The sequence below is a fragment of the Sebastes fasciatus genome, chromosome 9 (assembly GCF_043250625.1).
Source record: "Sebastes fasciatus isolate fSebFas1 chromosome 9, fSebFas1.pri, whole genome shotgun sequence".
Taxonomy (NCBI): domain Eukaryota; kingdom Metazoa; phylum Chordata; class Actinopteri; order Perciformes; family Sebastidae; genus Sebastes; species Sebastes fasciatus.
The window spans coordinates 2,777,990-2,801,953 of record NC_133803.1 but is presented as its reverse complement, the minus strand read 5'-3'; the positions used below and the strand labels follow the sequence as shown (position 1 = coordinate 2,801,953).

The following is a 23,964-nucleotide window of genomic DNA, read 5'->3' as shown; positions in this document are numbered from 1 at the left end:
CTGTGAGAAATGACCGACAGAATCATCCCAGAGAGCAGACAGCTGAGAGCAGACAGCTGAGAGCAGATAGCTGTGAGCAGATGGCTCTCTTTACATGGAGATACAGAGCTAACCCGGTAGCATGTAGCTAACCCGTTAGCATCATGCTACCGCTATGACACGGTGTGTAAACACAGCGACCATCAGGGTGGAAAATAGAAGATGTGAAACAGTAGTCAGTTCATTATTTCTGCTAAAAGATAAATGTATGGAAGATCAGAGTAATGGTATATTATTTACAGTAGTAGCTGTCTCTGTGTTACCATGACTACAGACCACCGGAGCTTAGCTTACCATAGTTTACCAGAGCTGAAGACTTTCTCCTGTACCATGTTAACATAACTGCAGGTGAGATGATTACAAATGCTGTGAATAATTAATATTGTCATCTGTCAACTCAAATAAAGTTTGACTGTGAAACAGAAATGTGTTGTGTTGCTTACAAGTCACTATTTACTACCTGTACTCTGCTACATGCATGACATCAAATATATATAATATATAAATATCATCTGTTTAAACAGTGTAATTACATAAAGCCTTTGTGAAAGAACATGTTATATTTAGATGATGGGAGTACATGAAGCCTGTTCTGCTGGTTCTTGCAGACTAACAGTAGGAGCTACTTTGCTCAAGTTCGGTTGAGGAGGAGAGACAGTGACGCGCTGTGGGGCGGGGTCAGCTACTGAAGGTTCTGCTCTGGTTCGACCAGGAAACCCTTATATGGCTAATTCTCAAATGACGTCAGAAGAAAAGAAAAGCTGCGCAGCGTTGTTTCGACACCCATTTCCGGACAAACGGAGCAGGAGAAAAAGAGAGAGGATGGTCTTTTATGATACTATGGTGACTTGTAGACACACTGGGGACAGATATTGATGTTTAAAAGACATGGAAAAGTGCATTTTGCATAATAGGTGACCTTTAAGATTTGACAATGAAGAAGTGTTGATGTTCCTTATGTAAGCCATACTGTTGTTAAGGCAAACATTTGTTAACTTATTTTTGCAAAATAAATGAAAAGCATGTTGAAATCAGAACATGACCTCCTCGCTGTAACAGAAATGTACCGAACCGAACCGAAAACCGTGACCCCAAAACCATGATATGAACCCAACCGTGAATTTTGCCAACCGTTCCACCCCTAATCAGAAGTGATGATTGAGAGGGATTATTTTTTTTTATCAGTCTATACATTGTTTTTTTGTTTTATTTTATAGAAAATGCCTGCATATTATACTTTTAAAAAGGCTTAAAGACTGTGTGGGAACATTTGCTGTTGTAAATAGCCCATTTACACATTGAAATGGTTAGAATTAATCAATTAGTTACTCAACAGAATATTAATCTAAAACAACTTTGATAATGTAATAGTTTACATCTTCTCTACATCATTCTCTAGTTCCAGCTGATCCAATGTGAGAATGTGCTGCTTTTCTGTTTTATATCTTTGTAAACTAAATATATTTGTGTTTTTGGACAAAACAAGACACATGAAGACATCAACTGGGACTCTGAATAGTAGAGTTTATTTATTTATTACACTAATAAATAAATAATTGTATTATTTTGTAAATAATAAAAGGTACTATTTATTATAGTAAATAAATAATGTATTTACTATCTATTTATAGTACTATTATACTTATAATCCTATAAACCATCAGAAAACAGCATGTGTAGCCGTTCAGATGCTGTTTTCTGATGGGTTATAGGATTTTTAGTATAATACATAGATTAAGTGGTAATGAAAAGATTGCAGCCCTAAATATATGTGAAAAGAAACTAGACTTCACAAACAGCATCAACACTGTTATTGGATACATTTGTGTGAATGGTAATTGTACTGATCATCAAGTGTAAACAAGAGCTTTTAAAATTAACTATTCATATGAAAATATGTAAATATGCTCTTACAATGTATGCCTATGAAGTGAAACGCAGCCAACGTAACAAAGCCCACGTGGCTGAGGATCTGGTTGTGTTTTCTCTTTACTTCTCTATTAAACTGCATTTAACGGTTTAATCTCTGAACAAAGGACATCAAAAAAGTCCTCAACAGACCCAGAACATATGAAGCCAACAGACCCAGAACATATGAAGCCAACAGACCGCTAACCCGAGAGAGACTGCTTTACACTGCGGTTACAGACTGAGAAGAAGAAGATCAAATGTGGCTTTCAATGGCTGTGATGCAGATCACTGCTGGAGAACAGACAACTTTATGTTATAAGTTAACCTACTTTCCACGCAAAGTTAGCAGACGATGCTAACAACATCAACATCTACCAATATCTCAGTGAAACAACTACTAATTTAACTAAAGTACACACCTGAATTATCAATAGATTATTGAAACCAGCCTTGTTGACCAAACATTCCTCTTTGACTACAGTCAAGTCTCACACCTACACAGAGAACTAACAGTTAGCTCAGCTAGCTCAACTGAAGTTAACTCAACTAAAGTCAACTCAAACTTCATCGTTAGCTTGCATCATAGAACTTTTTGACCTCATTGACCATAAAACTGATTGTAATTCAAATGTTTGGACTTAGTTGTGTAGGTTAAGTTGGTAGAACCGGAGCAGCAGAGTTAGTTAGCTGCTAACTGAGGAATGTGGCTAACAAGTCGAACCCCAGACCGACTTCCATGCTTCAAACATCACCGTGATCAACTATATTCATTACAGTGGATTATTACTGCTAACTGTGATTTTAAATTAACTAACTTCGTGCTGCAGAAGAATTAACGCAAACTTTTTTTCCCACGACAGCAGCCAAAAGGCTCCGTCTATATGCTTGCGTCAACATACTCACAAACAAATCTGTTGGCCGAACTCCTGACTGGTTCTGTTGACTTATTCCCACGGCCTTAATACATACTCATTTATATAGAATATTAACACACAGACTTTAACAATATCTACAAAAGTCAATTATAAAAGTTGGTCAGTTTTAAACATCGTAAACACGAAGCACTCCAACCCAGAGACTGTGATCCCTCCAGCAGATAGACGGAGCCCAGAAGTCAGACTCAGACCCGCAGGCTGGAGTGAAGTTTGGTATTGTGTCTCAGGCTCACCTTTCTCCTTCTTTCCGTGACTCCTCCAGTGTGTGTGGGAACACTATTTCATCGTAATAGTTGGACTCCAAATTCCCACCAGAAGAACACGACAGAAAAGCGTAATTTCCAGCGTTTCTTGTAGTAATATGTTCGTCGTCGTCCTCTCTTCTCCCTGCTACCAGACCCACCAGATCAGTCCATCTGCGGTTTACACTGTTTGATGATGGAGGAGAGCAAATACCAGCCTGACAAAGATCGTCTAGGACTAAAACGATGTATCACTCTGTGGTTCAAAACAAATGGCCGAACTTCCGGTCGGCAAGAGTGGTGTTGACCGATCACGCATGCGCTCGCACCTTTTAGGTATCTTTAAATGGGTGCGGAGTTTATAAATTGTGACATCTGCCCAAGTTAGTTTTGTACCATTTTAGTGTTCCTTACAGGGCTGAAGGTACCATTGAGGGGAATGAGATCATGTTTTTAGTAGCTTCTTTTTCTCTGGGAGTTTTTAATTTTTGTAAATTAAAGGGAGTTGCATTCCACTATAATAATATTAACTAGAAGTGCACTTGGAGAGCGCAGACCTCCGCCAAGGCAGGTTTCATGAACTCATCATCACACTGGGCATGTCTTAAAGCCTGTGGTGTTAATGAACAGGCTGAGCGGAGTTATTAAAAAAAATTCCCAAAGCAGGATCATGATCTAGATCGCCACCAAAATTGAATGGATTGTTCATTGTGCCACACCACACCCCTCCAAAAAAAATTATTTGACTTTTGGAGTAATCCTCCAAACGGACAAACAAACAAACAAACCAACACCGGTGAAGACATTACCTCCTTCCTAGGCCTTTGGCCTTGGTGGAGGTAATAAAACAGGATTTCATTACTTTTTAGACACAATACTTATAAATCTGAGTAAACCTAGGCTAAATAAAATATGAAGTATTTCCTGACCAGAATTTTATTCCTGGCACCTTCATGGTGGAAAATAAACTATAGGCTACAGAAAATATATAAGTAGACAGTTGAAAAAAAATAATTAAGCTTTATTTTTGGTGTCTGGTCAAACTTTCATGGGATGGCTTTGACAAATAATGATATGTAATCTGTATCTGAGGGTTGACAACTGAGCAGACTCTATCTGCTGATGATGACTCTGAGATGTTGTTAAAAGCTCTGTAAAAACCTAGTAAGTGGCTCCTGATTTAAGATTAATTTGACAAAATATTTCCTGATGAGGCTTTTTAAGAGATGTAATTCTAAAGAAAACGAAATGTGTTCTGAACTTAGCTTTCAGCCACATGTCATGGCCTTCATCAGCAGGTGAAACTATCTAGAGCTGAGCATGGGATGTGGCTGAAAGCTCAAGAAAATGTTCAGAAAGTTTTTTTTCAAACTGCTATTTAAAAGGTCAACTATAAACCTTCAAGCAAAAATATATCAATCAATTAATTTGTTTTACGATATCATTTCTAAATCTTATTGATAAATGATTTATTAATGTTTACTATCTGACAGCTTTAACATTACAAACCACCATTAAAACATTATAATTAAACCCAGTATTTCAGTTAAGCTTCTTTGAGTTCATAATTAAATATTAATAATTGTGTTATTCCTCTGTACAACCATATTTTTCTTTAACAGTAGATGAACAACACGGTTATACTGAAAATAAGTGTGTCTTTTGTATGAATTAGAATTTTTCAAATATATGTTTAATTTTAAAACATATCCTACTAGAGCCAGTGATGAATGCAATTAATAGAAATTTTAATGTAATTCTGAGAGTTTTGGGATTTGTTTTTGGTGTCCCGACACAGTGGCAGAGTGAGAGCTCAGCTGTTTTTCCTCCTCTGTGTTTGCAATCACTGCTGCTCTGTTCAGTCCTGCACGGAGACCAGGGGGCTTTTATTTTGAAGTCAAATGTAAAAGCGACACAGGCGCCCTCTAGTGTTGATTAACAGAACATCAAACCCCTTAACTTTACTACTACTACTACTACTACTACTACTACTACCACTACCACTACTACTACTACTACTACTACTACTACTACTAGTAGTAGTAATAGTAATAATAACAATAATAACAATAATAATAACAACAATAAAAGACTAATAGAAATGATAATAGCCTAATCAGTTTAGTTATAAGTAAACATGATTAATAGGTGTGACAGTAAGCTGGTGTTGAAACTCAAAAAAAATTATAATGGTATTGAGATAAAAATGTTATGGTATGTTATAATTAGTTTGGGTTGATTGGATTATGTGCATGTGTTTTAGCATGTCCTGACTGTGTGTATATACTGTACAGTTACTACTTTTCCTTATTCAAGATATATTCCTTTTTTCTTGTGATGACTTTTCTCTCATATTCTGACTTTTCCTCAAAATATTTCATGTTTATTCTCAAAGTCTATAAAGAGAAACTTAACTTTTTCTTTAATTTGAAAATAAAAGCAGGATTAGAAAGTTTGTTCTATCGAAGCACTCCCACACATAAATAACCTACTTGAAGTACTTGTACAGTATTTGGTAGACTATAATTATAGAGAAATAATGAAATAATGTATACATTATTTGTCATTTTTCTTGAAAAATATTGTCTCAAAATAAACTCAACATTGAGTTTCAAAATGTAAATCGTGATCTTGAAGGTCATTTTGGGACTTAAGGACGAAAACTTGTCGGTGTACCTTTTATACGCTCCAGAGCAGTTTCAGACGTGCAGTGAGAGTTGCTGTGGTGACCTATAACAGTTAAATTAGAAAAGCCTTGGTTAACTGTCTGGGTCTTTAATATCTAAAGCTCTCCTGTCTGAGACACTGCTGGGATTTGAACCCAGGATCTCCTGTTTACAAGACAGGTGCCTTAACCAACTAAGCCACAGCGCCTCCATGAAAGTGTGCTTCTCTAATATTAACATTAACTCTAGCAGAGTGAAATAACAATCAGAAGAGTTCTTACAGATCACATAATTTTTTTTTTGTTCAATTTGGGTTTTTCTGTTTTGTTCTGTATAAAAAGCAGAATTCATCATTTTGTTTAAATCAACTCAAACATGACGCTAAGGTTAGAAACATATCTCAAATAAAAGGGGTCACACGAAGCACCTTGGTAGAGGAATTAACATATGAGATGTTACTCATGTTGAGGACAGTAACAATCAGGCACTGCTGGGAGTTGAACCCAGGATCTCCTGTTTACTAGACAGGCGCTTTAACCAACTAAGCCACAGCACCTCTGATGTATGACTTCTTCTATGACATTAAAGTTCCAATAAATAAAAAACATGGCTTTACAAATGATTTATGAGCAAGGAAATGGATTCAACAAGTTTGTTACACCTCAGATCCACACAATGAGGCCCAATTCCATCCGGCCCCTCCACCCTCCCACTGCGTGGTGGAGTGAACTCCGTTTGTAGTCCCACTCACAGCTCAATGAAGCTCCTTCTTTAAGGTGGAGGGTAGAAATACAGCAGCCACTTTGGGACGAACTTCACTCTCTTCAGCAAGGAAAGAAATATCAGAATCAGAAATACTTTATTGATCCCCGGGGGTTGGGGGGGAATTGAGGTCTGTTTTGCTCCCATCCTAGAATATAAATATATAAAAATAGAGAAATATAGATAAAAGAGAAAATATAAATAAGAAACATATATAACAGCAGTGCAAATAATAATGCTGAAAAATAGGATCTATGCTAAAGATATAACTGGACGCATTTATAAAAATTCAAGAATAGTGTAAATAAGAATATTAGTTTAAATGTTCTGTATAAATAAATGCAGTGTTAATGCCAGAGTAAACCAGATTATTTCACAGCTGAATGAATGCACTTAATTATTGTACTGTTAAGTCAGTATTGCACAGTTGAAGATATAATAAATTATGGGGTTATAACTCCTGATAGGGGTAAAAAAGATAAATATATGTTGTATGTATATATATTCTAGACTAGACAAGGGTATATTTGATCCTAAATACAATCTATTTACTTTATGTTGTTGACGTCTGTATGACAAGAAAGTAGAACAAATGAAATGTCAGTTTGAGCAGTTTATAGTAAATGTTTGTACTGGAAGTCTCAAGGAACTGACATCGGATCGTGTTCCATGACGAACACTAAACGGCGTTGCACGTCGTCAGTAAGGGCGGCTGGTTGAGTCGGCATCGATGCAGCTCGCTGTTGGAGGGTTTATAACCGACTTCCACTCCCCAGTGATTGATTTGGAATGGCACTTAATATGGCGGACCCTCCACGTGAACGTGCAAACGGAGTGGAAGTGGGCAGGGAGAGGGTGGAGGGGTGGGTTTGGAATTGGGCATACGTCAGCATCACATGCACCTGAAACCACCCCCAACAGTGATGTCACAGGGTCCTGGAGTACACTTGTACATCACTGCAGCATGGTGAGAATTTAAAGGAGTTTTCTTGTAAACAAACAAAAGCTATGTGTACATTCAGTGTTTCTCACCAAAATTCAGGCCTAATTCCAAACCCCCAGCCACCCTTACTGATGACGTGCAACGCCGTTTTGTGTTTGTCATGGAAAACGATCCGATGTCAGTTCCGTGCGACTACCAGTACAAATATTTGTAACACTTGTAAACTGCTCAAACTGATAGATATCTAATTTATTCTACTTTATTGTCATATAGACGTCAACAACATAAAGTAAATAGATTGTATTTAGGGTCAAATATACCCTTGTCTAGTCTAGAAAACGGTAGACATGTTCATTAGATTGTATATATATATCTATATATATAGATATATATAGATGTATATCATTTTTTACCCCTATCAGGAGCTATAGCCCCATAATTTATTATATCTTCAACTGTGCAATACTGACTTAACATATATCTTATTTTTCAGCAGTATTATTTGCACTCGTTTTTTCTTATTTATATTTTCTTATGATTTCTCTATTTTTATATATTTATATTTATATTCTAGAACGGGAGCATAAACCCCCCCCCCCGGGGATCAATAAAGTATTTCTGATTCTGATATTTCTTTCCTTGCTGAAGAGAGTGAAGTTCGTCCCAAAGCGGCCACTGTATTTCTACCCTCCACCTTAAAGAAGGAGCTTCATTGAGCTGTGAGTGGGACTACAAACGGAGTTCACTTCACCACGGAGTGGGAGGGTGGAGGGGCCGGATGGAATTGGGCCAGAGTCAGAGGTGAAACAAGCTTGAACATGGTAGTTCATATGCTGAAGAAATGCATTTAGTCTAAAGAGAGAGACCATCTCTGTAATAATCAGGCACTGCTGGGTTTTGAACCCAGGATCTCCTCTTTACAAGACAGGCGCTTAGGGATGCACCAATACCACTTGCTTTCAGACCGAGTACGAGTACAAGTACTTACATTTGGGTACTCGCCGATACCGAGTACCGATACGAGTACCGATACGAGTACTTCTCTGTGCCAAAAGACCCTTGCTAACAGCCAGTTGGAGGGTGTGAGCGACACACGGCAGGCTGGGGAGTCCCGCATCACTCACAGCCTTTATCATGTTTTTGGCATTGTCAGCACAACGTGAACAGAACTTTCTGGAATGCCCTACGTCTGTAGCATATCATCAAGTGCACGTGCTATGGCTCGGCGAGTGTGTGAAATTGCTTTGCTTGTAGAAGAACTCTCTGCAGAGTAAAATCCTCATCGATCCACTGCGCAGTTAAACTGATGAGAGACATTGGGCTGAGACTGCTAGTCCAAATATCAGTGGTGAAACTGAAGGCCGAAATGTCCTACAACAGGCAGGTGATGTCCTTTTTCACAAAGTCATGCAGCTTTGGTAATGCGGTTTCTGTGATGTGGCGACGGCTGGGAATCTCAGACTTCGTCTCCAGTACACTGACAAAAATGGCAAAATCACGTATTATCAACAACTGACAGCGGCTGGTCATCAAGAGCAATGTATGCTGGGTAAGAGCTTCTGTTATTTTCACCGCCCGTGGGTTGTCTCCGGACATTTTTGCTCACTTCTCCAGCGTTTGCTGCAAAGTTGGTTGTTGCTGTTTCCCGCTGCTAGCATTAGCAAACTCTTTGAACGCTGCGTCGTGTTGGTTTTTAAGATGTCTTATCAAATTGCTTGTGTTAAATAAGCTTTTCACTCCTCCTCTTGATAATCTAGCAGAGCATAGTTTGCAGACTGCTCTGCTTTTTTCTTCATTGTTTCCGTAAAATAACTCCAAACTGCTGACATGGCTGCTCCCCCACCTAACGTTACCTGCTCAACTGACAAGGGGTTAACGTCACGCTGCCGTAAAGTGATATTGGTGCCGTTGTATTGGAGCCGTTTTGCGAGTATGAGTACGAGTATGAGTACGAGTACATGAGCACTCGATACTGATATCGATATCGGTGAATCCCTAGCTTTAACCAACTATGCCACAGCCTCCGTGAATGACTTTTTCTCTAATATTAATGCTCCAATCATATCAAGGACTTTTCTGAAGTGGTGAAGATGTTTCTAACCGAAAGTTAGCCATCATTACACACTGTTAGCCCTGTAGCGAGCGCGCATGACGTCACATCCTTTGGATTTTCCCGGAAAAAACGGCCTGGGTTCTTCAGTCTACAGGCTGATAGAGGGAACCCAGAAAGGATGGACATTTTTTAGGTTAGGTTACAACCTGTACACAAATTGGCAATAAAAAACTATTAAAACACGTTTATACATGTAAAAACGTACATACATTCCCTTTAACTCAAAGATCCTGCAGGAGAAAGTAGTATCTTAAATAGACAAAAACAACCTTACAGACAATTTGTCCTGTGTTTGAAGTGCTCAATTTATTCAACTTGCAACACATATATTCATCAAATATTTAAAACCTGTTAAACAAATGTAGTAAAGCAGCTGATCCTCCAACAACCAGGAGAGTCTTAATGTTACTTCAGCTGCTTTTCGTCCGTCATCATGTGACATTAATAACATTTCACTTTACAGCTCATTGACACCAAAACCAGTTCAAACACTCTTAATAATGTTAAACAGTGATGCAGTGACAACAACACTCACTAATACTGCCTCGTTCCACATGCTGTGACAAGCTGTGACAAGTGTTCTGCATGCACACATTCACCCTCTGAAAAACACACAAACTGTATAAAATATTCAATGTAAAAACTGTACACCAGCACCCAAACTCATCACAACTGGCCGAGTGTGTGTGTGCCAGTCAGACAGACGGATCACAGAGTGGCCTAAGGCACAATACACTGCAAGGAGTCTGAACATTTAAAGTCTCCCCACAGAAACTCGTGTTTGACGAAAGTCATTTTAAGTTCATCTGAAAAACACAGATTTCTTAAACCAAAAAGTCTGTCTGCTCTAAATCATGTATTCAGCGTATTTGAGGCTCCGTTCACACTAAAAACAGCAGATCTGATGCTTTAAGGCTGTGTTTACACAGTATGGTAAAGGCGTTTTCATTTATTTTGTTTGCCTTTAACGGAGCATCATTAAACATACCTGGAGCAAACAAAGAAAGGATCGGAAATGGATCGTGCTTTATATTGTTGTTTGTTGAGCTGCAGTTCTTCTAACTGCCACCAGATGCTGCTAAAAACATTCTGCTTGTATTGAAGTGAATGGGAAACCCACTCAATTTCTCTTTGCAAATACAGGACAATAAAACATTCAGCTCTAAAGAGACAATTTCACTTCTTCTAAGTAGGTCTGGGTGTAGATTTTGAAAGTGGCCGCTCTATTAAGCAGGCTTAAAGTTTTAATCGTTAAGATTTGGCGACATCTGTCCAGGAGTTCAGTTCAAAATGACACGTTTATCGATCACTGGTGTCTGAATCAGCAGCTCCCCACTTCCTGCTCAGCAACAAACAGCAGACAGACATAGCTGGTGAACAAAGTGGAGCTTTTAGCAGTTAAAGAGACAGATATTTCCCCTCAGGAGTTGGTGGAGACCAAAAACAGAGCAAAAAGAGAGAGAATATTGGACTTACATTCATCAGGTGGATACAAACATCCTTATAGAGCTCCCGATACCACAGAAATTATATTGTTTTAGATCTTGTGTGTACAAGACAAAATAAAATAAAACATATAATCTTTTGGGACTTCATAGTATCCTGTAATAGTCATTAAAGAAAACGGTCTAAAGGCCTGCAGTGTGAACGGAGCCATAAAGTGGCCTTGTAGTGAAAAATGCCACCGTAATAAACATTCAAGCTCTTACAGTCCTGGACAACAAACATTAATGTAATAATTACAGAAAATAAGAATCCATCAACACTCAAAATACATCTCGTGATGTCAAACATCCACACAACAAATGAAACAACTAATAATTTGAGGAGCACTGAACGCAGCAGTGATAATATATTAGCTTTGAAATAAATATCACACAGTCTGGACAGTCAATAAATATGAAATGAAGGGTTATTTGTTGCATAGTAAAACCTAGTGTAGTGTAAAGTCATAGAGGGATTAGTAGCCACACTCCACACCATCAGACACCATCAGCACTCTGCAGCAGCCTCACCTGCAGTGTTCACCTGAGCAGGTTCACCTGGAAAAACAAATACACTGAAATACCAGACAGTATACAAGTCCAGACAGCATCAATATGTCTGTATTTCTGAATCACACACTCTGTACAGGTGACATTTGGCTGTAACTTTATATGTGTGTCTCTTTGTGGTCATTTTCTGTCTCTACAGTATGTGGTAGTTTTGTGTCTCTATATAGTGGTTTTCTGTCTCTTTGTAGTCGTTTTCTGTCTCTATGTGGTTGTGTTGTGTCTCTATGTGGTGGTTTTGTTTCTATGTAGTGGTTCTGTGTCTCTTTGTATTAGTTTTTTGTCTCTTTGTAGTAGTTTTTTGTCTATGTGGTCGTTTTGTGTCTTTATGTAGTGGTTTTGTCTCTGTGTAGTGGTTTGTGTATCTTTATAGTGGTTTTATGTCTCTATGTGGTCATTTTCTGTCTCTATGTAGTGGTTTTGTCTCTGTGTAGTGGTTTTGTGTCTCTATGTAGTGGTTTTGTCTCTGTGTGGTGGTTTTGTGTCTCTTTGTAGTCGTTTTTTGTCTCTATGTGGTTGTTTTCTGTCTCGGTTGTTTTGTGTCTCTATGTAGTGGTTTTGTCTCTGTGTAGTGGTTTTGTGTCTCTTTGTAGTAGTTTTTGTCACTATGTGGTCGTTTTCCATCTACATGTAGTGGTTTTGTGTCTCTTTGTAGTAATGTTGTGTCTCTTTGTGGCAGTTTTGTGTCACTACATGGTCGTTTTGTGTCTTTGTAGTTGTTTTGTGTCTTTTCGTAATTGTTTTATTCCAGTTTCCAATCACTGGAAACAGTCATTTCATACAGAGGTTCGGGTCCAGCAACCCCAAACCTGTACCCAATAGGCCCGTTCAGTCATCCATCCATGAAGCCAACTACCTATCACCTTCTGACTCTTGTAGGCAGGGCTCCAGGGATGGCCAATCAGACTGTCAGGGGGTTTGCTGTGTCATGTTCTGGTGGGACTGGGGACTTCCACAGTAGGCTATCATTGTGCACTTAGACTTGTTTTTCAGATTCGACCACACAGGTGAACCTGCTGGAATGAGGCCGGTGAAACACCTGGTCGTGTTACGTTCACTGCCAGTCTCACAGCATGTCAGAAATAGTTCAGATAAGGTTTCTTCATTGTTACACAGCTGCAGGAAACAAACTGTTTTTAAAATGTAACAGTGATGCTTCACTGTTCTACAATATCTGCTGTTCTGAAGAAACAATGAACTGAACTTTGAGGACATTTTGGTTTCTATACAGTCTGTGATTTCTATTTTACATTGTAGTGCTGAACCAAACGTTAATAAAATATTTTTGTTAGTTTTGTTAAGTGAAAAAAAAACATTCAAAAGACCTAAAAAAGTCTAAATCAAAATAGGCACATTACCGAGACAAGTCCAAGATATAATGAGAACAATATTCTGGAGACAAACTAGGTCTGTGCAGTTCAAATTTATGGAGTCCCGAGTGTGCCACTGGAATAATCCTAATTTCCCAGTATGTTTTGTATATATCTTATCATTAATTTTTAAATTGATACATAAAAAAAGATAAAGAAATGAATTCAAAATGTCATTGGGAACATAACAATACTCAAAGTAAAAAAAGTAAAATAAAAAAAACCTTATTAAATCTTGCAAGTAATAATTATACTTACTTATTTTTTCTTTAAAAGTCAAAATAATTTTTAAATGGAATTGCAATTAATTTTAAACTTTTAAATTATGCATTTTAAAATGACTTCATTTCAACTTTTAAAGTGAATTATTAAAATTGACTTTTACATTTATTCATTTGGCGCTTTTGTCCAAAGCAATGTAATCCAAGCTACAAATGACTAAATTATCAAAATTATTAAATGTAATAATGTCTTTATTCTAAATTATTGTTGCATTATCAATTGAGTTATAAATATTTATTTGACATTTATCCATTTATTAACTAATAAATAAATTTGGCACACTCCAGACTCCATATAAAAAACAGCACAGCGGTCACATCGAACACACAAGTAGTTTCTGGTAGAAAACATATGAAAAAATAAAAGAACATAATAAAGTGGGTTGGATGGATAACAGAAAACATCATGACTTTGTTTTTGTTTCTGTTTTGAAGCAGGGGCATCAGGCGGCGGCGTTTTAATCATTCATATTAATGCACAAAAAGAAAAAAAACAAAGTGTATTTTGCGTTCGCAGAGCGTTTACACACATCTTGTAAAAGTTGTTGTCGTTGGCTCCCGGTGACGGTCAGAGGAGCAGCACTGCAGCTGGTTGGTCTACACGTTGATGGCGTGAGCGTGCTTCTTGCACAGAGGTTTGTCTTTCTTTGAGTAGAAAGGCTGGCCCTCAAGGTTCACATGGCAAACCTGCAGGTACAACAAATATTGCAAAGTTGTGCAAATTATTTTCACGGTGCTACTTTCTGGACAGCATAGGACACAACAGTTTTCCGAGGGACTATTACTTTGGTAGAAAGTAGTTCTGATTAAAAACAGTCTTGAGTGATGCTTGTTTATCATCCAGAGTAACAAACAAGCTGTTTCTGGAAAAAAAGATGTTGCTTTTGAATTTTGTAAATTACATTCTTCAAAGCTGTGAGTGCCATAATCTAAACTCCATCCACCTCCAACGTGCTGAAGTGGAAGCAGAAACAGACATTTCAAAACCTGGAGGAATAAAACCAAAACCATCTGCACTTCAGAGATCCTTTAGAGGGAAGAAAGAGATGTTTGTAATATGTTACGAATGTAGTATTCTTACTGCACAGACGAAGCAGGTGTCGTGCCAGGTGTGGCCCAGAGCCTCGATGAACTTATCACCAGCTTCAACCGGGAAGTCACAGCCATGACACTTAGTGCTGAACAGTGCGATGTAATCTGACAAAGACAAATTGAGACCATGTGAAATACAATCTGATCAATTTAAAGCCCAACCTCTCACCTCTGACCTCAGGACAGTGTAAACATCGTGGTACCTTTCTCACAGTACGGCTCTCCGTCCTCCATGTGGAAGAGGCTGTTTCCGAAGGCTTTGCCGCAGGCTGCGCACACAAAGCAGGTGGTGTGCCATGTCTGCCGCAGGGCGTGCATCACTTCCTGTAACGCACAACACGACACAACATGTCAAATGGCTGAAGTGTGTGTGTGTGTGTGTGTGTGTGTGTGTGTGTGTGTGTGTGTCTGTGATATTGGACATTTTCTCCTTAAATGATGTCAAATCATGTCAAATTTGCATCCTAAGTATTTAAATGGCCATTGCAGTGTCTCATGATGTTTTAGCCATTTACTACAAATCATTTATTCATTCCATTACTGCTAACCGTGTTCCAAAGTGTACCGGAGTGCTACACCGTGATAGATTATCTGTGGGAAGACATTTCAGAATGCACTGCAACCAAAATGATCAGGGGCAATGCCAGGTCTATGTGCCTTTTATCAAATTGGCTCAAATCTGCTAAATCAGTCTAAAAACTGACGGATGCACTATAAAAATGTTGTTATTATTTAAGCATTTTGTCTTTGTTGGAACAAGTTAAGCAAAATCTGTCAGTGCGGTGAGAATATTTCAGCCTGTCTTCATTAAAAATGTATGTATGTAATATCAAACCGGCCGTGGACAGGTATACGGGTGGAGAGGTGTACAGGTGGACAGGTATACAGGTGGACAGGTATACAGGTGGAGAAGTAGACAGGTATACAGGTGGACAGGTATACAGGTGGAGAGGTAGACAGGTATACAGGTGGAGAGGTATACAGGTGGTCAGGTATACCGGTGGACAGGTATACAGGTGGAGAGGTAGACAGGTATACAGGTGGACAGGTATACAGCTGGAGAGGTATGGTACACAGATAGATAGGTACGGTATAGAGGTAGACAGGTACACAGGTATACAGGTATGGTATACAAGTAGAGTATAAAGGTAGACAGGTAGATAGGTAGACAGGTACAGTATATAGGTATACAGGTAGACAGGTAGACAGGGTAGAGTATACAGGTAGACAGGTATACAGGTAGACAGGTAGAGTATAAAGGTAGACAGGTAGACAGGTATACAGGTAGACAGGTAGAGTATAAAGGTAGACAGGTAGATAGGTAGACAGGTACAGTATATAGGTATACAGGTAGACAGGGTAGAGTATACAGGTAGACAGGTACAGTATACAGGTAGAAAGGTAGACAGGTAGACAGGTACAGTATATAGGTATACAGGTAGACAGGTAGACAGGTAAAGTATACAGGTAGAAAGGTAGACCGGTAGACAGGTAAACAGGTGGAGCATCTCACCCCCATGATCTTGGTGTTGCAGCGGGCACAGGTCGGAGCGAAGAACTCCTCGTAGCAGTTCTCACAGTAGACGCTGTTCTGCTCCTCCACGAAGCTGACGTCAGCCAGAGACATGTGGCAGTAGTGACAGTTAAACTCCTCGGGGTGCCAGGACCGGCCCAGGGCCACCAGGAAAGGGCCCCTGGAAACAACAACAACAACAACAACAGGCTCTCAGGTTCAGTCTGCTTCAGGTTAGGGTTGGGCTTAGGGTTGGGCGACTGGACCAATATATCGGCTATCGGCAGTTGGATGAGTACCTCACCGTTTTTTTTTTTTGGGGTGATTCTTTTTGTTCTTCTCATCCCCCCCAAAAAATCTGAATAAATGAACTGAAGAACTATACAGGAGGCTATTTATTTATTTTATTAAGAAGATAATGATAAAATCATAATCACAATAACTACAAATTTAATAAAATTGATTTATTATTATTAGAAACTATTTAATCAAGTAGTCTCATTGAGATCTCGTTTTCAATGAGAATATTCATAATCAGAAAAATAAGGCCAGAAAACCACAATTGAATAAGAACTAGTAAAAGTAATTCATAAAGTCATAAAAACATCAGATAATAATCTTGAAATTCACCGGAGGAATGAACAAATATCTTGAGGGCAGTTATTATTATTGATAAATGAATGTAATTCTAAGGTAAATAACTTGAGATTCATTTTCGGTGATTAGCATTCATAGTCAGGTCATATACATATTCACATACGGTACATATATCCATGCATAAACCAAACTTATTACACGGCTGTGTTGAATACTCAATTCTGATTGGTTAATCACGGCATCCTATGGTCTGTTCTTTTTTTTTATAGCAGACCGTTGCTATGTATAACAGACCGTTGCTATGTATAACAGACCGTTGCTATGTATAACAGACCGCTCGGGCTCTATCTATCTTGACGTGGAGAGGAGGTCGTGTTGCTCTCGTTCTACCTATATGGTGTGGACAGGAGGTCGTGTTGCTCTGGTTCTACCGATATGGCGTGGAGAGGAGGTTGTGTAGCCATGGCTCTATCTGGTTGGCGTGGAGAGGAGGTCGTGTTGCCCTGGCTCTACCGGTTTGGCGTGGAGAGGAGGTCGTGTTGCCCTGGCTCTACCGGTTTGGCGTGGAGAGGAGGTCGTGTTGCCCTGGCTCTACCGGTTGGCGTGGAGAGGAGGTCGTGTTGTTCGGGCTCTATCTGTTTGGCGTGGAGAGGAGGTCATGTTGCCCTGGCTCTACTGGTTTGGTGTGGAGAGGAGGTCATGTTGCCCTGGCTCTACCGGTTTGGTGTGGAGAGGAGGTCGTGTTGCTCTAGCTCTATCTGTTTGGCGACGCCCGCAAGCTGCTTGAATCCTCCTGGATCCACCTTCTCACTTATATTCACATTATTCATATTATTTTTTGTCATATGGATTGTCTATGTTGTATTTTCATTATGTTGTTACTCTGTACACAACGACATCTATTGCACGTCTGTCCATCCTGGAAGGGGGATCCCTCCTCTGTTGCTCTTCCTGAGGTTTTAACATTTTTTCTCCCTGTTAAAAGGTTTTTTTTGGTTAAGTTTTTCCTTCTCCGATGAGAGTGTTGCACTGTAAAGGACGCAGGGTGTCGTATCCTGTACAGATTGTAAAGCCCCCCGAGGCAAATTTGTGATTTGTGATTTTGGGCTATACAAATAAAATGAATTGACTTGACTTCTCATCGCCCTGAAGGGGTTTCTTTCACAACAATGACCCGCTAGCTGTAAATTATCCCTTACATATTCATCTGTATACAAACAATCCAAACCAGTGTACAACATAATACCATATAATCAAAAACAAAAAAAGGCAGGTGTAAATTACCTGATGACACTGTTGCAGGACCCACACAGAGCAGTACGGCTGCTGGCGGCGAACCTTTCCGCCCTTTGGGCCACGCCCCTCGCCACAGGTGAGAACGGGGCGGGGCTTGCTGTGATAGGGGCGGGGCTGGGGGCTGCAGGTGCAGCGGAAGAGGGGTTGGGGATGTATGCTGGTGGAGGAGGGGCGCCCTGAGGCAGCGGCTGCACCTTCATGGTGGTGGTGGTCATCTTACTGGGGTCGAACTTGTCGGCGAAGTTGGTGTCGGACACCCAGGGGGGTCGGTTAGAGGAGGCGGGACCAGCTGGAACCGGGGCTGGGGCAGCCGGGGCAGCAGCATGATGAGCCGGAGGTGGAGCTGAAGCTAGAGGAGAGGAAAACAAGTTGTGTAAAATCACTTCTCTCACAACAATGAATCTGTTTTCATGTATTCATCAGTCGGCAGATGGTCTCACCTGGCTGGGAGGGGTAGATGCAGGCGGTGCTGACCACCTTGGAAGGGGCGGAGCCAAGAGGGATCTGAATGGAGCTCTGCTGAGTGGGCGGGGCCTGTTGCGTGTGGGGCTGCTGGTACTGCTGCGGGGGTGGCTGCTGGTACTGCTGCGGGGGTGGCTGCTGATACTGCTGCGGGGGTGGCTGCTGATACTGCTGCGGGATTGGCTGCTGATACTGCGGTGGCATTGGCTGGTACTGCTGCTGCTGCTGCTGCTGCTGCTGCAGAGGGGCTTGTGGAGCCTGATGCATGGCAGGAGGCTGACTGTACTGGCTGGAGAGGGAGGAAAAAATGTTGATGATTTTGTGAAAAGTCGGTTTTGAGCCTCCTGCAACTATTAACTCATTACAGAGACCAAGCTGCAGTTTCAACATTTAACACTTAATGTGCACAAATACTTACCTGGCTTTCTTCCATGTGTCAAGCACTGATTTGTTAATTTGCAGGTTAAACGTTGTCTAGGTTACATAAAACCTTCATGTCTGCAGTATTAAAGGACCAGTGCGTAGCATTTCGGGAGATCTATTAGCAGAAATGGAATATAATATTCATAACTATGTTTTCATTAGTGTATAATCCCATGAAGCTAAGAATCGTGTTTTCGTTATCTTAGAATGAGCCCTTCATATCTACATAGGGAGCAGGTCCTCTCCACGGAGTCCGCCATGTTGCTAAAGTAGCCCAGAACAGACAAACCAAACACTCGCTCGAGCGAGGGCCTTTCACATTTTTACATCACCTGAAGGCCACCGTAGTTCTCCGACAGTACACGCATGTGAATCTGGTAACGTGAGCCGCAGAGTATAAAACTATGGTTACTGAGGTAAGGCGTTACCAAGGTTTTGCACTCGGCGGTTCACGTTATCACAGTCTTGGAAAGGGAGGAGTGAGCGGAGGGGCACTTAGTTGGTTGCAATCTGCAACCACACCACTAGATGCCGCCAAATCCTACACACTGTGCCTTTAAAATGTAACCTAGATGTCAACAAACTTTCACTTTTCAACTTCATCATTTCACCTGCAAAGCACCAAATCAGTGTTTACTGGGATGTGTATATCTCAGCTTTGTGTATACACAAAATACATACACAGGATAGTTCAAAGTTAGTGGAAATTTTAATAAAGAAAGCCGAAGAAAACCAGCCTGTAAGAAATGAGTGTCAGAATCTTCACAATTAAAATAAAGATGTAAAAGAGACAGCTGGACTGTCATCCTTCAGAGCCAGTTAAAAGAGATTCAGCATGTTATTCAGCTAATGAACGGATGAAGTTGTTACTCGACAGTTACATGGTCCTGGACTGAGCGATGCACCAACACTGTCAGGGTTAAGAGTTCAATTCCCATCACCCGTTTTAAAATAAGGCCTCAGTATGCTTCAAACCAAGTGCTCGTTCGATCTTCTAACAGCGTCTGAAACTCCCTTTTTGATGGCAGAATTAGGACACTTTATGTAACGTTACACGGAGATGAGTCACTTTTCATTCTTCACACAACTTCTTCTGTTACTTTTCGTGTGAATAACCGAGTGAGACACTGCCAATGCCATGACTTCATCACATCGAGACTCCAAAGACTAAAGTGGCCCTGTTCACACCCGGCATTAATGGAGTTGTTGGAGAGAGACCGTGGTGGAAGTAGTATACAGATCAAAACCTTACTTAAAGCTGCAGTGGGTAGAATTGGAGCAAATATGATTAAAAAGAGTTATTTTTATAAAACGGTCACCATATCCTGACAGTAGAGCATGAGACAGGTAATCTGAAAAAATCATGTGCCTCTGTGTCCTCCGGTGTCCTCTGGTGCTCCTAACGGCATCTGCAAGCTCTGAGCTGGAGCCTTGTCGTCTCTCTGCAGCTGTCAATCACTCATGAACTCCGACCAAACGGTCAAACTAGGCAGCGCTGATCAAATATGAATCAATATTCTGTTACTGTAATGCTTATTTCTCGCCTCAGATGTTTTCAGAAACATCTTGTAGTGTACTGTTTAGCTGTAAAATGAGAAAGCCATGTTGGATCAGTTGAGGAAATACCAAGCACCACCCACCAGCCGGAGCAAACTTTCTCATTTTAGCCCAGCTTTGTGACGATGTACAAAAAACTGTAATCTGAAAAGTTACTAAAGCTGTCAGATAAATGTAGTTAGATGTAGTGGAGTAGAAGTATAAAGTACCATGAAAGACTTTAGATGAGGTGGAACGACATCATACACACTAGTTAACCGGAAGCATACTGAGGCCTTACGTCCACTCATGGTTCTGCGAGGAGTTTTAGATGAAGAAGCGTCCGTTTGATGGCAGATGTTGTGTTACGTATAGCGTAGAAAGAGAGGCAGCGTGAAAGCGGAATAAAAGCGCCGACAGCATGTGGACCCGAGCGCTGGATCCCTGCAGGTGTCGGTATACCTGGAGACTGCAGCTCTGTGCTGGAGGCCGTAACCAGCGGCAGACTGTCGCTTCAGACTGCAGGTGTAAAGACAACAACAGCAGAGGTCACATGACGGTCTGCATCCTGAAGGTCACCAGGGTCACTCTTAGTGCTGGTGATGCTTCAGTGGGATGTTTTCTAACCACAGCTGCCTTTTCTATTGTGTTTGTTTTTAAGTGTCGAAGCTTTCAGAAACAGCCAAATAGCCCTAAAATATAACAACAGAGTCCGTCCTACTCAGCACAAACATCAGCACCTTTAAAGAGCCAAAAAACAAGCACACAAAAACTTCAACCCCGTTTCGCTGACATCCTGTGAGTCCCAGATGTCCTCCCAGCACGTGACTGAAACACACCTGTCTGACTACAAACTCAAAACACTCCAGTAGCAGAAATCTGTGATAACCCCCCGCCCCCCCCCCCCCCCCCCCCCAAATGGGCAAAAACACCACATCATATTACAGCAGACACAACAGTGAGTCAAAGCTACGGAGAGCCAACAGGGTCAATATCTGCAATCAGACTCAGTAACATCAAACCCTTGTATCCTCAGTACATTGTGGGATTTTATGAATAATGTGAATGAGGATTTTGTCTTTTTTGTTAAGATTGTCATGATAATAATTTAACCATTTTTGTTAGGGATGGGAAAAACAATCGATTCACCTATGTATAGTGATTTTCTTTTTTTTACGATTCGATTTTTTAATGCCAGAATCGATATATTTGCCTCATATGAGTTTAAACGGAGGTAGAAGGAAGTTACTGTTTTTATTGTTGAGTAATGTGACATCATATCCGTTCCGAATCTGTCAACCAAAACAAAATGTGGCGAGCTGAAACGAGAAGGTAGAAAACGTTGGAGTGTCTGCGTGGATACGACCTGCACCCTCCCGTGTTAAATCCAGCGTGGTAAACACTACACATCCAGTAAAGGATGGAAACACTTTGGGTTTTACACATTGACAGGAAAAGCAGAGCTAGACATCACGGCTAAAGCTGCATGCTAACTCTGTCAAGGACAGGAAACGTTATCGTTATCGTCGAGTCCGGCCATCGCTCTTATCTCTGTGGTCAAATGGGCCGACGCTACGACTGTAGAGCACCCATATACTGACATTTATGTTCAATTCATTCAAGCGGCCCCGATGGAGCTGACCATAGATGTATAAAGAGAACGGAGCTGACGGGAGGGCTAGAGGAGGACTTGGAGAAGTTAGCGGAAGTATATACGTGTGACCACGTTCGGTTTTCAAAATAAGGTGTTCGCAAAGGGAACTATATATACAAAATACATCTATGGAAATCAGATTGATTGGATTATATTCACCAGAAGTATAAAACATTATATGTCCCTCATAAATTAAAAAGAAAATAGCACTAATGTGTGAGGGAAATGTCTTTATTCTTTGATTTTCAGGTTGCTGGAAAAAATTTAATAAATATTTCCTAACAATGATCCTGATATATTTGACTTCAGGACATCTCTGACTACATACATGCTGAAAATCAAACATTTTACTGTATTAATTTAGATATTTACCGAAGTAAAAGTCCTTAGAAGTGTATGATTCAGCTTTTTCCCCTCCATGGTCTAGTGTTAAAAAAGTCAACAAAAATTGCAATATACAGTATCATAATATAGAATCGATTTTTTTAAAAATCGCAATACATATTGAATCGGCACCCAGGTATCGTGATATTATCGAATCAGGAGATAGGTGTATCGTCCCAGCCCCAAGTTTTGTTTTTATTTCTATAACATTTTCTATAACATCTATTCCCCAGTTAATTATTCTATTGCATATTTTCATTGTAATGGTATGTTACTCTAATCTATTTTTATTCCTTTTTTCCCGTTCTTTTCTTTGACCTAAAAGATTATTTTTTAAGGACAAGTTCAAAGTAAATACATGTCATGTAAATGTAAATACACATCTTCCCCTAAAGAATCATGTGACTTTACCGTCTCAAAAAAACAGTGAAGCTTTCATTTCACTTTTTCAGGTCAACATAAAACTAACTTCCACGTACCTGCAAAGTAAACTCAGCAGAAAACAGGCAACTATCCCAAACAACTGTCCGTAAAGCTTTAAGGATACACAACATCTGTTGGTGTTAATTTATACTTTTCTTGTCAAAAATGTTTATGTCATGTTTAGACTCAAACCAGCAACATGATAGTCCGTCTCTCAATACTGTCTGACTTCCTGTCTGTGGCTCCCAGCCCCGAGCCCATTGGTTCCTACTGAGGACATAAATCTTTAAAAATACAAATATATAGTTTCATTTTTTTAATAAAAGTTGAAGTAATTTCCTAAAACAGCTGCTCACTGTAGTTCTTATCAAACAAACAGGAGGAAATAGTGCATTTGTTGGGGACTATTTCCAGCGACGGATGAATCCACATTTGGTGCTCTAGTGAGTATTTGTGGCAGCAGGACGATGTATGTTTGATTGAGTCAAAATAAACTAGTGCGTGAGTTCAATGTGATGAAGGAAGATGTCACCGCGAGCAACAGTTGACTCACTGATGCATTTTAATAGTTGTTGGACAACAATGGAGCTCTACTATGGCACAGAGGAAGAAGATATTATAGATGTTAGTAGCTACTGTTTGTTTGAGTCTGCACATACAAATAGAATGAAATAGCCACAGCTGATTGGTTACCTGTGAGGGGCGGGGCCAGGTGAAGCTGGGTCCAGAGCAGCAGGGACGGAGCCGGCAGAAGCTGGAGCATGGTCAGTGGGGCTAAGCACAGGAAGTGTTAGGAGCAACAGTGAGAGAGAGACATTCTGAGCTGGAATCAGAATATATACAGTCTATACTGTATATTTATATATTTACACATGCAGCCAATACCATATATATATATATATATATATATATATATATATATATATATATATACTGTTCAGATCAAATTAGCTTGTTATGGTCTCATGCCCAAATCAAAATGCTCGTTACTGCCCAGGTTGAAAATGTGATGTTTTATTTATCTTCATTTGACTCCAAAATTAGGTTTCACTTACAAAAAAAACTTCAATAAAACAAAACTTCCTTAATGTGATGAAGTTAAGTCTATGAAGGGTTGAAAATAAGCATCAGTTACATGCCCTGTATTGGAACTGTGTTAAACGTCCCTGTAAAATAAAATAAAAATCAAATCAAAAAATGGAGTGAGTGTGTGAGTGTCTAAGTTTAATAACAGTGGATATTTTGGTGGAAAATAAATTAAATACGTTGAC

General features: G+C 39.9%; 2 protein-coding genes and 2 non-coding genes across 9 annotated transcripts in view; all 4 read right to left on the bottom strand.

Moving 5' to 3' along the window:
- LOC141773452 (bone morphogenetic protein receptor type-1A-like) overlaps window positions 1–3,368 on the bottom strand; it is an 83,551-nt gene extending 80,183 nt beyond the window's left edge. For all 3 annotated transcript variants that reach the window (XM_074645323.1, XM_074645322.1, XM_074645324.1), the window contains exon 1: window positions 3,119–3,368. The gene's annotated coding sequence lies outside the window, so the exon portion shown is untranslated. The remainder of the gene's footprint in view (window positions 1–3,118) is intronic.
- Window positions 3,369–5,927: 2,559 nt separating this feature from the next.
- Window positions 5,928–6,001, bottom strand: trnat-ugu (transfer RNA threonine (anticodon UGU)). The gene has a single exon. It is a non-coding gene; the product is annotated as a tRNA-Thr (tRNA).
- Window positions 6,002–6,275: 274 nt separating this feature from the next.
- Window positions 6,276–6,349, bottom strand: trnat-agu (transfer RNA threonine (anticodon AGU)). The gene has a single exon. It is a non-coding gene; the product is annotated as a tRNA-Thr (tRNA).
- A 5,436-nt stretch (window positions 6,350–11,785) lies between these two features.
- The window catches only part of LOC141773443 (LIM domain-binding protein 3-like), a 94,302-nt gene continuing 82,123 nt past the window's right edge, over window positions 11,786–23,964 (bottom strand). For 2 of the 4 annotated variants that reach the window (XM_074645286.1, XM_074645284.1), the window contains 7 exons: window positions 23,387–23,467; window positions 18,252–18,562; window positions 17,800–18,160; window positions 15,919–16,099; window positions 14,609–14,729; window positions 14,395–14,510; window positions 11,786–14,000 (listed from right to left, as the gene is read on the bottom strand). In XM_074645286.1, coding sequence (XP_074501387.1) covers window positions 13,911–14,000; window positions 14,395–14,510; window positions 14,609–14,729; window positions 15,919–16,099; window positions 17,800–18,160; window positions 18,252–18,562; window positions 23,387–23,467 — 1,261 coding nt within the window. In that variant the 3' untranslated portion in view covers window positions 11,786–13,910. Of the gene's footprint in view, window positions 14,001–14,394; window positions 14,511–14,608; window positions 14,730–15,918; window positions 16,100–17,799; window positions 18,161–18,251; window positions 18,563–20,694; window positions 20,752–23,386; window positions 23,468–23,964 lie in introns of all 4 variants that reach the window. The other 2 variants (XM_074645283.1, XM_074645285.1) reach the window with 2 other exon arrangements.